General features: G+C 42.0%; 1 protein-coding gene across 5 annotated transcripts in view; it reads left to right on the top strand.

The window, feature by feature from the left end:
• The window catches only part of KIF1B (kinesin family member 1B), a 175,616-nt gene that overhangs the window by 124,890 nt on the left and 37,278 nt on the right, over positions 1–13,448 (top strand). For all 5 annotated transcript variants that reach the window (XM_055261855.2, XM_055261852.2, XM_055261854.2 and 2 more), the window contains 8 exons: positions 2,199–2,284; positions 2,616–2,745; positions 2,913–3,075; positions 5,313–5,403; positions 7,605–7,723; positions 8,787–8,842; positions 11,275–11,383; positions 13,174–13,240. In XM_055261855.2, the coding sequence (XP_055117830.1) occupies positions 2,199–2,284; positions 2,616–2,745; positions 2,913–3,075; positions 5,313–5,403; positions 7,605–7,723; positions 8,787–8,842; positions 11,275–11,383; positions 13,174–13,240 (821 nt within the window). The remainder of the gene's footprint in view (positions 1–2,198; positions 2,285–2,615; positions 2,746–2,912; positions 3,076–5,312; positions 5,404–7,604; positions 7,724–8,786; positions 8,843–11,274; positions 11,384–13,173; positions 13,241–13,448) is intronic.

The raw sequence follows: 13,448 nt of genomic DNA, 5'->3' as shown, positions 1-13,448 counted from the left end.
AAAGCCTTTATTGCTCCTTTCTTTTTTTTTTTTCTTTTTTGAGACGGAGTCTCGCTCTTTCACCCAGACTGAACTGCAGTGGCTCTATCTTGACTCACTGCAAGCTCCGCCTCCCGGGTTCACTCCATTCTCCTGCCTCAGCCTCCCGAGTAGCTGGGACCACAGGCACCCGCCACCATGCCCGGCTAATTTTTTGTTTTTAATAAAGACGGGGTTTCACCATGTTAGCCAGGATGGTCTCGATCTCCTGACATCGTGATCCGCCTGCCTCGGCCTCCCAAAGTGCTGGGATTACAGGCGTGAGCCACCGCGCCTGGCCTATTGCTCCTTTCTAGCAATTGTTCCCAAGTATCACAAATAGATCCTGCTTAGTCCAGACTACTGCCACTTTGCAATAATGGGGTAAAGAGATTTCCTTAAACATGTTAAAGAACATCTCTTGCATTAACTATATAAAAGTCATTGGCGTGTTTTTTTTTTTTTTTTTTTTTTTTTTTTTTCGAGACAGGGTCTCACTTTGTCGTCCAGGCTGGAATGCAATGGTGCAATCATATCTCACTGCATCCTTCACCTCCAGGCTCAGCCATCCTCCCACCTCAGCCACCTGAATAGCTGGAACTACAGATGCACACCACCATCCCAGCTAATTTTTAAGTTTATAAATTTTATAGAGTTGGGGTCTCATTGTGTTGCCCAGCATGGTCTCGAACTCCTGAGCTCAAGCGATCTTCCTGCCTTGGCCTCCCAAAATGCTAAGATTACGGGTGTGGGCCATTGCACCCAGCCAGTCATTGGCCTTTTATTTTGTTTTGAGACGAAGTCTCCCTGTATTGCCCGGGCTGGAGCTCAGTGGCACAATCTCAACTCACTGCAATCTCTGCCTCCTGGGTTCAAGCAATTCTTATGCTTCAGCCTCCCTAGTAAATGGGATTACAGGTGCCCACCATCACACCCAGGTAATTTTTGTATTTTTAGTAGAGACGAAGTTTCACCATTTTGGCCAGGCTGGTCTCAAACTCCTGACCTCTCAGATGATCTGCCCACCTTGGCCTCCCAAAGTGCTGGGATTACAGGCGTCAGCCACTGCGTCCAGCCTTGCCTAAATAATGTATCTTAACTGCTTCATTATTAACAAAGGATTGTTAGGCCTTTGTCTTGCTTAGTTTTTTTTTTTGTTTTTTTTTTTCCTCAGAGTACTTATAATAGACATTTGTTTGGCTGCTGTTTTGTAATGCACAGGTCAAGCTGATATAAGCTGATTGTGGTGGCTCGTGCCTGTAATCCCAGCTACTTGGGAGGCTGAGGCAGGATTGCTTGAGCTCAGGAGTTTGAGGCCAACCTGGGCAATACAGTGAGACCCCATCTCTTAAAAAACAATTGAAAAAAAAAAAGATTTTGGTATTTTCCATTTTTCCATGATCCAGCCTATGTTCTGAGGAAAGAATGTGGTCATTTTCTGTAATCTTTCTGTCTTAATTCCCAAATGCTGTGCTGTGTCCAGTGATCTTTCAGCCTTTCCCCCATGGAAACTTGTGACACAATCCCCAGTGTTGAGTATATGGAAGTCTCCTCCAAAAGTACAATGTAATATTTTCAAGTACTTGTTGGGTATTATTGACTATTATCTTGCCAGCATGGAGACAGTCAGGATTTCTAGGTATGACATTTGAACAATCTCAAAAATAAAACCAATTCTTTTTTTTTTTTTTTTTTTGAGATGGAGTCTCACTCTGTTGCCCAGGCTGGAGTGCAATGGCACAATCTCAGCTCACTGCAACCTCTGCCTCCAGGGTTCAAGCAATTCTCCTGCCTCAGCCTCCTGAGTAGCTGGGATTACAGGCGCCCGCCACCACGCCTGGCTAATTTTTGTATTTTTAGTAGAGATGGGGTTTCACCATGTTGGTCAGGCTGGTCTCGAACTCCTGACCTCGTGATCTGCCCACCTCAGCCCCTCAAAGTGCTGGGATGACAGGCGTGAGCCACCGCACCCGGTCTAAAACCGATTCTTTATTGACTAGTCTCATTTGAGCTGAGGAAGTTGATAAATCTACATGAATAGAGTGCAAAGCAGCCCATACCATGTTACTACTCATTCTCTCATGCCAAAGACTTGAGTTTATAATCCAGCAAGAGCCTTTTCCCTCCCTCACCCTGTGTAGTCTCACTCAAATCTTGCTAATTTTTTTTTTCTGCTTTAGCGGATGAAGAAGCTCCTGATTATGGCTCTGGAATTCGACAGTCAGGAACAGCTAAAATATCTTTTGATAATGAATACTTTAATCAGGTGAGAAACCGTCAGGAAGAAGGAAAACCCTGTGGAAAGAGAAAGAATGTTCAGCCTTGGAGATCAGTTCTCCTGTAAAACTGAAAATTACAGGGTGCTGGTTGCCACAGAGTAGTTCAATAGAATATGGGACATGTCTAACAATTATGAAGGTAAAGGTGTATAGACTCAACATTCATATTTTATTCATTGCCTTTCCTCAGACAGCCCTCAGTCCATATAATTTTCCAGTCACTATTATTTGTTGGGCAGATAAACAGAAGTAAGGCAACTGGGGAAAAATATGTTTTTATACTACTTTACCATGTACCTGCCCCTGCCTTTTTTTCAGAGTGACTTTTCGTCTGTTGCAATGACTCGTTCCGGTCTATCCTTGGAGGAGTTGAGGATTGTGGAAGGACAGGGTCAGAGTTCTGAGGTCATCACTCCTCCAGAAGAAATTAATCGAATGAATGACTTAGGTATGTAGACAGAGTTTACTGTGCTTGGGGACATTTTCGACAAAGGGAAAATATTGACCATTATCAAGGGACATAGTGGCCTTCATCAACTAGGAATGGAAAGAATGCCCAACTCCCTCCTCTTTGCATTATTTGAACCATCTGTGTCTTCATTTGACCCTCTTTAGATTTGAAGTCAAGCACTTTGCTGGATGGTAAGATGGTAATGGAAGGGTTTTCTGAAGAGATTGGCAACCACCTGAAACTGGGCAGTGCCTTCACTTTCCGTGTAACAGTGTTGCAGGCCAGTGGAATCCTCCCAGAGTATGCAGATATCTTCTGTCAGTTCAAGTAAGCTGCCGCTTTGCTCTGCCTCCCAGCTAGTTGCTAACTGAGGTGACATCTCTTGTGCACTGTAGAGTGCTTTACATGTGTGAAGGATTAACACTCTTGAGACAAAGACTGACCAGTCTCTGAAGGAAAATGCTTTCATCACTCCTATGGGAGTGAGAACCAGAAACCTGTCCTGGAAAGCAACAGGGTTCCCTGGCGGGAGGAGCATGCCACGCATCCTGCTGCAGGGCTCTGCTGTGACCAGTCTCCCTTTACCAGGAACGTAGGGTCTGATCACATAAGCCTGTTGATGAGTCTTTCTAGTCCTCTTCATGTTGAAATGTCTTATTAATAAGCCTGAAAGCAATGACTTATCTAGCTACCAATTACGCCTATTTAATACTCGGGAAAAGGAAAATTTAAACAATGTAAAGTAGAATAAATTCTACATCAACTGAGAAAAGCTAGTATACAGAGAAGATGTGATACCTCTCATTTCTCATCTACATAGGACTTGCTCTTTCCTGCGGCCCTCTCAAACCCTGTGCTCTGGATGCTTTCTTCTCAAGACTGCCCCAGGAAAACACTTTTTTGTGAATCTTCAGTTTTAATACCTCCAAACTTCAATGTGTCTTTTCAGTACTTAGAAAGGGCCACAGTACAAGAGACTGAAGTCTGACCCCTCCATACCTACCGCCCTCAGTTTGCCACTGGTGCCACCAAGAGGCTGCTTTGGGTTCTGCCATCCCTCTCCCCTCAGAATGTGCCTTGGCCTTCCCATGGGTCCTAGTGCAGTTTATAAAGCTTTTGTATAGGTTTTATCACAGAAAATTGAGTTAAATGTGATCTAAATTAAATGTGATCACTATATAGTAAGCCACTAATATCATTTGCTACAACTCATAGTTGTTGAAATATTACCGATTGAGCATTGATTTCACCTATTTAATGTGTTTTCACTCATACCCTCAAACTTAGGGCAGGATAGTGTTGACCAGATGAATCTGTTTTTTGGAACTGTTGCTATTATTCTAATCAGGCAACTGATACATTTGATGGAAAACATCTATTTGGTTAACTAATGTCTGAAGTGACAATAATAGTGGGTTGACCTTTGTCCTACAATCTCCTAAAAAGAGCAGCATCTCTACCTGGTGTTAGCTCTGGGGAAAAGGGCATGTTGCTTGTGTTGAAAGCAGCCTCAAAGGCATCCTGTGTTTTTATAGTCGCTCCTCTGGCCTGTGCCGGGAAGGTATGGCTGCAGAGCACTGTGAATGAGTTCACCTGTCATCAGGGAACCCCAAGAATGCTGCAGTGCCAGCAATACAGGAATCAGGGATTTGGAGCACTTGGGAAAAGCATGCGAGTGTTCTCAGACTGGTGAACTAATTTGGAAGACAACAAGTTCACACTACCAGTCTCTCTGTCCCCCCAGTTGAAAATATTTTCTTTTTCTCCATTTTTTCTTGATGGAAGGAAGGGGTGTCCTTCTGATGGATTTTTCTATCTGGCAGTAAATCTTTGTGTTGAGTCCTCGTTAACTGTGCAGTTCTTTTTATTTCAGACTAATAATAGGGAGAGAGAGAGAGAACGATAACATCTTACTATCTATGAAAATAACTAAATATAGCCCATTGGTTCAACAGAACTTTCCAGAGTATCTTCTGTGTCGAGACCTGTGGGAAAACGCTTGCTGTCTGGTGGGGAGAGAGGCATGTAAATACATCATTACAGTGAAATCATTGCTATTAAGGAAAAAAACGTTACTAGTACTGTGGGAACACAAAACTATCAGGGTAAGTCAGGAAAGACTGCCTGGAAGAGGTGACATTTGAATCCACAACAGACTCTTAGGTAACTATGCCATCCACAGGCTTTCGCACTAACTGTGGAAGCTTGAGTCTGCTAAATTTTGTCTGTACAAAATGACATTGTTTTTATTTTTAGTAAAAAGCTTTTACAAAGGAAGAGGAGTTAATTGAATTTACTTCTTCACTCTCTCTAAAGCATTGTTGCATATACCTCCATATAGCTAAGTGATCAGGGTCAGTTAATTTTTCAGTCATTTTTGAAATAAAATCTAAAATGCCCTCTGTGCGATATGGAAAAGGTTCTTGACAAGGAATGTAAATAACTTAAAGAATCTGCTTAAGTGGAATGCTTCTTTCTATAGGATCCACATTGGGCTCTTGAAACAGATTCTGATAAAACCATTTAACGCAGTGTTCACGAATCTTTTTATTTTTTTTATGAAGCTTTTTGCATCGCCATGATGAAGCATTCTCCACGGAGCCCCTCAAAAACAATGGCAGAGGAAGTCCCCTGGCCTTTTATCATGTGCAGAATGTAAGTGACGCAGACCTTTTTGCCAAACATATGTCTTTCTGGTACCTTGGCTTTCTCAGCCCAGGAAGAGTGATAAGAAGAGGTACAAGTCACTGGCTGTGCAGGGGGAGAGTAGACAATAGAGGGCATGGCTAGAGTGGTGAGGTCATCCACAGTGGCCTGAGCAGCAAGCCTTCTTGTCTGTATTACAATGGGCCTAGTGAGTGGAATGTGGGTTCGTCTGCCAATAAAATCTTCCGTCAGTTTGAAAGCAATGAGTTGTTTTAGTGTTTCTGTCCTAGAAAAATAAGCATGCTTAATAAGAGTTTTGTTAAAGTGAATGCATTGTCCTTTAAACCCTAAGATACTTAACGTTGCTCGATTGCAAATAACATAAAAAATATCAGATACCTTCTGTAGCTAAATTAAGATTTAGATCTGTTTTCCTTGCAACTGATAGTATAATTAACACATTAATGCCCTTTACAACTGTATTCCTTCGTGGAGTAAGAAAACAGACCCTTCCCTCTCTTACGTGAAATTTCACTCAAACTCTATTCCAAAGTCATCATCCTCATCACAATAGCTAACATTCACTGAGAGTTTATTTTGTGTTAGTCACTGTTCTGAGAGTTTTTGTGTAATTTAATCTTTACCTTTATACCATAGATTAAGATAATCCCTGTGTTAGCTGAGATGACTGAAGCATAGAGCAATTAAAGTCACTCATCAGGCTGGGCGCAGTGGCTCACACCTGTCCCAGCACTCTGGGAGGCCGAGGCAGGTGGATCACTTGAGGTCAGGAATTTGTGACCAGCCTGGCCAACATGGTGAAATCCCATCTGAGACACGAGAATTGCTTGAACCCAGGAGGGGGAGGTTACCGTGAGTCGAGATCGCACCACTGCACTCCAGCCTGGGCAACAAAGTGAGACCCCCATCTCAAAAAAAAAATAAAATAATAAAAATAAAGTTACTCATCAGTGTTACAAGAGGCAGAGATAGGACTTAAGCTCAGAGAAATGTAGCTCTGGCATTCAGGATCTTCACTACTACATGAAACTCTCTCATTCTCTTGCTAACCATGTCTGCTATCTAAAGTAAGAGGGGAAAGGAGAACTTCAAAGATGGAACAAGCAAACACAAAATATGCTATCTTCTTTTTCATGTTCGTATAAATATAAGCAAGCATGTGTCTGATAAACTTTGATCAGCTGCTGTGCACAAGGATTGTGCCTGACAACTGGGGAATGCAGATGAATCTCAGATGCTCCCAGTGAGCTTTGAATTACAATAGGGGAAATAAAATGCATACATAAACACCAGTCATGCAAAGATGAACATGAGAAAATATTCACTAAATGCAGTGGGAGTGGAGAAAGGGAAAGTTATTTCTAATAATGGAAAGCTATTTTAAGTTACTTTTTGTTGGGGAGGATATTTGGGTGGAGAAAGGGGATAGGAAGCTCCCTGAAGGATGTAGTATAAGCAAGAAAAGGTGTATCAAACTTGGCATTGTGCCTGGCACATAGGCCATAGTCAGTACATGCATGGATGTACGGAAGGGCCTTCCAGGCAGGGTTGCAGCCTGGGCCAGTCCTTGGCACAGCTGAGGAGAGAGCAGGTGAAAGGAGCAGCAGGTGAGTGAGTGAGCCAGAATAGTAAGTGTGGGAAGGACAACAGGGGCCAAGATCAGTTGAGGCAAATTATGGAAGATCTTGAATACCTGAAGCTGGGAAAAGTTACTTTAGAATTAAAAACAACATAGGGGATCCCCTGTTTTTTGTTGCAAGAGGCCTGCATAGTAAAATACCCAGCAGATACTGGACACTCAACAGTAGTAAAGTTGGGCCAGGCATAGTGGCTCATGCCTGTAATCCAGCACTTTGGAAGCTGAGGTGGAAGGATCAGTTCAGCACATGAGTTCAAGACCAGTCTGGGAAACATAGTGAGATACTGTCTCTACAAAAAATTGTTTTAAATTAGCCAGGCATGGTGGTGCATGCCTGTAGCTAGCTACTCCGGAGGCTGAGGCAGGAGGATTGCTTGAGCCTGGGAGGGTGAGGCCACATGAGCCTTGTTTGTGTGCTACAGAGCAAGACCTTGCCTCAAAAAAAAGCAATGACAACAACAACAAAAAACCCAAAATGCAGTACTGAAGTTCTGATTGAAGCAAAAATGTGTATTTTCTTGTAATCTTTTCCTAATCTTGCTTGCTTTAGATTGCAGTGGAGGTCACTGAATCATTTGTGGATTACATCAAAACCAAGCCTATTGTATTTGAAGTCTTTGGGCATTATCAGCAGCACCCACTTCATCTGCAAGGACAGGAGCTTAACAGGTTTGGACCAGATAAGCAAACATTTTTGATGGTATTGTTTTGATTTTTAGTTTCTCAATTGCTGGAAAGGAAGAAATCTTTTGAGGGATTAAGATAACTAAATAAGTATTCTATATTACCCTGTTTCCTCTTTAGAAACTTCACTATCATCTTATAGCCACCTAATCGCTGATTTTAGATAGAGCAAATTAAATTTTGACCAGGTGACCTCAAATACCATCTTTTTGTAGGAAGAGACTTTGAATATGGTAGACATTTGAGGTAATAGGAATATAACATGAAAATTGTTAAAAAGTATTCCTAATGCCCACAGCTTTATGAAACAGAAGCTCTAAGTACAGTCATCAAAACTGCTGAGGAAAGCAACAGTGGGCCTTTCTGATGATGGCAGAGTGTTGGTGTTGGCAGAAGAATTTTCTTGTTTATTAGCTAAGACTTAGAGGGAGACATTTTTTAAATGAGATTTAGCCTGTTTCACTATCTAGGATTATCTGTATTATCTGGTATTATGCCAGAGTTGAAAATGCAAAAGTCTGCTTCCTTAAAGGGAATTAAAACGTGCTATTGATATCAACATCCAACTCTTTGTGGTCTTTTTCTTTCTCTTGAAAAAATGGGGCTTATTGATTTCTACACTGCAAATAGTCATTACAAAAGGTTTTTTTTCTTTTAAATAAATTCACACAAAAAGAAGTAGAAAGCGATGGTGATGACCAGCAAGAGGAATAATAATTATATTCATCTTAATGTCTGCGTGCCAGTTCTGTTTATGTTAATGTTGGAAAACTCCAACTTGGAATCCAGAACTTCAAATCTGCAAATGGAATGTCTTGAGATAGGCATGTGAAAGTCAAACAGTTTCTCTCTTTTTCCCTGCTTTTAAAAGCTATACATAAAACGTTGTTTCCTTCTGTACTGTCACAGAACTTTTACGTGCATTCTCACTCCTAGCTGTGAAACACCTAAAGAGAAGGAAATTCAATTTGCAGTCCAGCACAAAGGGGAGAATTTCTAAAATAAATAACTCTTTATAGTCTTGATCTTTGTCTTCCTTTCTTTGCAGTCCGCCTCAGCCGTGTCGCCGATTCTTCCCTCCACCCATGCCACTGTCCAAGCCAGGTGAGCACTCGCTCCGCTTTTTGCATGATGATCTCTGTGTGAATACATCTCTTATTCTGAATGACTTTTCAAATAGAAGTCATGTTCAAATTCTTATTCTATATATCCACATGTATTCCTGCTCCTCTTGTATATATCTAGTAGGAACTAGAATTCCTAGTTCCTGATTTAAGATAAGAAGTAAAGGCCGGGCGCGGTGGCTCATGCCTGTAAGCCCAGCACTTTGGGAGGCCGAGGCAGGTGGATCACCTGAGGTCAGGAGTTCGAAAACAGCCTGACCAACATGGTGAAACCCTCGTCTCTACTAAAAATACAAAATTAGCCTGGCATGGTGGCACATGCCTGTAATCCCAGCTACTTGGGAGGCTGAGGTAGGAGAATCGCTTGAACTGGGGAGGTGGAGGTTGCAGTGAGCTGAGATTGCACCTTTGCACTCCAGCCTGGGCAATAAGAGCGAAACTCCGTCTCAAAACAGTATAAAATTAAATAAAATAATAAAATAAGAAGTAAGAAACAATAGGGGGCCTTATCTACCAATTCTCTGGTCTTCTATTTGCAGATTTTGATAATCACTCTGTTCCTAAATCTTTCTGCTTTGTATGTAACTTCCCATAACTGTCAAGGGACTAGGCATTTCTTTGCATAGTAAATTTATTCTGCATGTTCAGTGATCTTGTTTTGATTTTTCTTTGTTTCTGTCCTTTTTCCTCATTGCCTATTTGCCAAATTCCCACCCCACCCTGTGCTCACTCTCCACCCTCTGTATTCCCCATCTTCATCTGCCTTCAGACCATGAGAGAAAGATTGAGCTGATTCGGTTTCTCGTGTCTGGCTATGTGAATGTGCATATGTTGGACACATTTTCTGAGCACGCCAGTGTGCTTGCATCCTCCGCTATTGCCACCTTCCAGGATGAGGCTGACCCATTGCCGCCTTTTCTCTTTCTGCCAGTTCCCAGCAGCCAGAGCGAGAGGGTACCCAAACGAGATGGTTAGTAGCAGCTGAATTAGCTCCACCTTAGATGTAGAACCAACCTCAGGCGCTTGTCCTGAAGCCTGGCTCTCTGCATATGAAACACTGACATTTCCGTTTGCAACTTGAGCTGAATGTAGAGCTCAGCACATTTTCAAGGTTGTATCACATTTTCTTCCTAGAGATTTGGGAAGCACCTTCTCTACATGTGCCTCTTTCACATCACCATCGCAGGGGGGGAGGCCCTTGCATTTGTTTTTATGGATTCTTTGCAATAGTATTTTTAATTTTGAAGATTTTACTAGTAGTTGGTTTGTTAGAATACTTCTGGTTTTGCTTTCTGACCCTTAGATGCTAGCCCCTTTATATACATTATGTTAGTGGATCTTCATGATTGCTTTTCAAGATAGCAGGCTAAATATTAGGATCTACAGTTTATAAATGAGGAGACAGACTCCCAGAGGTTGAGCAGCTTAACTAAAGTCACATAGCATCAGTACAGTTAAGAATATGGAGTTTAAATCTGGCTGGGTATGATAGCTCGCACCTGTAATCCCAGCACTTTGGGAGGCTGAGTCGGACAGATTGCTTGAGCTCAGGAGTTAGAGACCAGCCTGGGCAATATGGCGAAACCCTGTCTCTACAAAAAAATGCAAAAATTAGCTGGGTGCGGTGATGCACGCCTTGTGTCTCAGCTACTCAGGAGGCTGAGGTGGGAGGATGATTTGAGCCCAGAGGGCAGAGGTTGCAGTGAGCCGAGATCACGCCATAAAAAAGAAAAAAAAGAATATGGAATTTAAATCTGAAGAAAATGTGTAACATAAGATCATTTACAGAATCCTGTATTTATAAATGAGACCAGTGGGTGGTTTCCAACTTTGTCCTCACATTGGTATCACCTGGGAAACTTTACCCCTCGTGGAGGAAGAACTTTGTCCTTCCCTTAGAGATTGTGATTTAATTGATCTGGGGTGTGTCCTGGACTTTAAGGTCCCCAGGTGCTCCTATGTGCAGGGAGGTTTGGGAACCACTGGGGTGGAGGATGGGTCTTTTCTTCAGGACATCAGCTTTGATTGAGCCCCTGTGACGTGTGAGGCTTTCCAAGCATTGTCTCTCCCACGTTAGTCCCATGCTTTACATGCCACACAATCTGAGGTTCTGGAATTGGAAGGTTTCATGAGCACACCTTCTACAGAAAAGCTGTTTTCTCATCATTAGAGACAGTTTGTTGAGAAAAAAAAGATACTGATTTCTTTATTTTCCTTGTTCTCTGAATGTAGAGATAACTAATAACTTAAAAGTTTATATTGGTGTTTCTCTGGGTCTTTTGTTTTGAAATCTTTCCTCTGACTCTTGCTGCCTTTCCCAAGTATGTCTTTAAAGACTGACATTAGAGAAGCTTGTATTTTTGCTGAGTAGTCTTGGACCAGATTTTGACGTACTCTAAAAACTTTTAAAAGTTCCAGCCACCAAGTTAAACACGATGAGCAAAACCAGCCTTGGCCAGAGCATGAGCAAGTATGACCTCCTGGTTTGGTTTGAGATCAGTGAACTGGAGCCTACAGGAGAGTAAGTCCAACTTAATAAATTTTTAAATAAGGCAAAATGTTTCAAATTAGGAAATGCAATTTTGAATCTTCTTGTATTTGGGTTCATGAATCATTGTCGCTGTCAAATTCCAGGGATGGTTTTGTTTTTGTTTTTGTTTTAATAGAGATGCAGTCTTGTTATGTTGACCAAGTTGGTCTTGACCACTCCTGGCCTCAAGCAGTCCTCCTGCCTCGACCTCCCAAAGTGCTGAGATTACAGGCATGAGCTACCACACCTGGCCGAATTCCAGTTTTGAATTGATTTTTGGTGGTCTTGGTATTTGAATCAGATGTTTATCAGAGAACTGACTGTTCAGCATAATAATTTGCCTTTTGTTGGCAACAGCAAAATCACGGAGACAGGCATCTTGTTGTTTTTTGGGGTTTTTTTTTTTTTGAGATGGAGGCTTGCTCTGTTGCCCAGGCTGGAGTGCAATGGCGCGATCTCAGCTCACTGCAACATCTGCCTCCCAGGTTCAAGCGATTCTCCTGCCTCAGCCTCCTGTGTAGCTGGGATTACAGGTGCGTGCCACCACGCCAGGCTAATTTTTGTATTTTTAGTAGAGGCAGGGTTTCACCATGTTGGCCAGGCTGGTCTCGAACTCCCGACCTCAGGTGATCCGCCCGCCTCGGCCTCCCAAAGTGCTGGGATTACAGGCTTGAGCCACTGCACCCGGCAGCACCTTGTTGTAAGGGTTTTATCATAATGGGTTTTTATCAGTAGTAAAGCAAAAGTAGCATATTGCATAGAATATGGTAAAGACTTATATTACTAATGTCAAGGAGGACATAGAAGGGCAGAATATTTTCCTAGACCAGGGTTTCTCAACCTCAGCACTATTTGGGGCTGGATAATTCTCTGTTGTGAGGGGCTGTCCTGTGCATTTAGAATATTTTACAGCATCCTTGGCCCCTACCCACAAGATGCCAGTAGCAGCTCCACTCTATTTGTGACAACCAAAAATGTCTTCAGACATTGCCAAATATCCCCCAGGGAGGGCATCCTCAGTTGAGAACCACTGTCCTAGATCAAAGTGATACCATCAGCTTACTCTGCCTCGATGAGCTGAGTTAGTGATTAATTGTTGTGTATAATCATCTCTAAAATGCTTTTGGAAAAACACAAATGAAAGAGATCTTACTCTTAGGACAGAGGCAGCGGGCTGTATCAGTTAATGTAAAGGGTAGGGGTAAATGTTATCCTAATGTTCTCCTATATGTAATTCTGAGAACCACCATCATGGTCATCATCGGGAAACACTTATTAAGTTCCTATTATGTGTAGGATACTGTGTTAAGTGTGGTTCTGTCAATCTTGTATGTAGTTGTCAGTAGTGACAGTGCTTTGAGGAATTTGACTTTTCATAGACAGACCTATGATGTGATTACAAGTTGCATTATGAGGGAGAGGTAGTTACAGTAATTGTTTCTACTGAATTAATTGCTTTCTGAATCTTAAAAAAACTGTATTATCTGTGTTTCTTATCTCCTGTCAATTGCCATCACACTTCTACATTATTTATTGAGTACTTAATATCAAGGGGCTGGATACAACCAAAAGATGTTACTGTCCTTTGACTACTCAAGTCTAGAGAGGATTGAGACACAGATGTGTGGAAAGGATGAGTAAATGCAAATGACTGTATGATTAAATGTCAGCGTGGGTGAAAAAGACATGGGATCAGAATTTATCAAAACAAAGACCACCAGGGCTAACCCTTGCAGATGAAGTAGCACTTAGTTTTTTCTTTTGTGTTTCTGTTTTTTTAGGTATATCCCAGCTGTGGTTGACCATACAGCAGGCTTGCCTTGCCAGGGGACATTTTTGCTTCATCAGGTACTAATGAGGGACCAAAACAGGCATCGGAGGGAACACTGAAAAGAATTTAGAATAAGAGACGGAGCTCTTTCTTTTTCTCTGTTTTCATCTCTATTTCAGAGGGTGGGTGGGGCATTGTCCTGTTGTCATTTTTTTTCTTTTTTTCTGTGTCTGTTTTTAGATATTTCTTCCTCAGACCTTGGCTTATATGTATCCTTGCTTTTAT

The sequence above is a fragment of the Symphalangus syndactylus genome, chromosome 22, assembly GCF_028878055.3.
Source record: "Symphalangus syndactylus isolate Jambi chromosome 22, NHGRI_mSymSyn1-v2.1_pri, whole genome shotgun sequence".
NCBI classification, from domain to species: Eukaryota; Metazoa; Chordata; class Mammalia; order Primates; family Hylobatidae; genus Symphalangus; species Symphalangus syndactylus.
The sequence above is the reverse complement of the archived record's forward strand: the minus strand, read 5'-3'. Positions and strand labels throughout refer to the sequence as shown.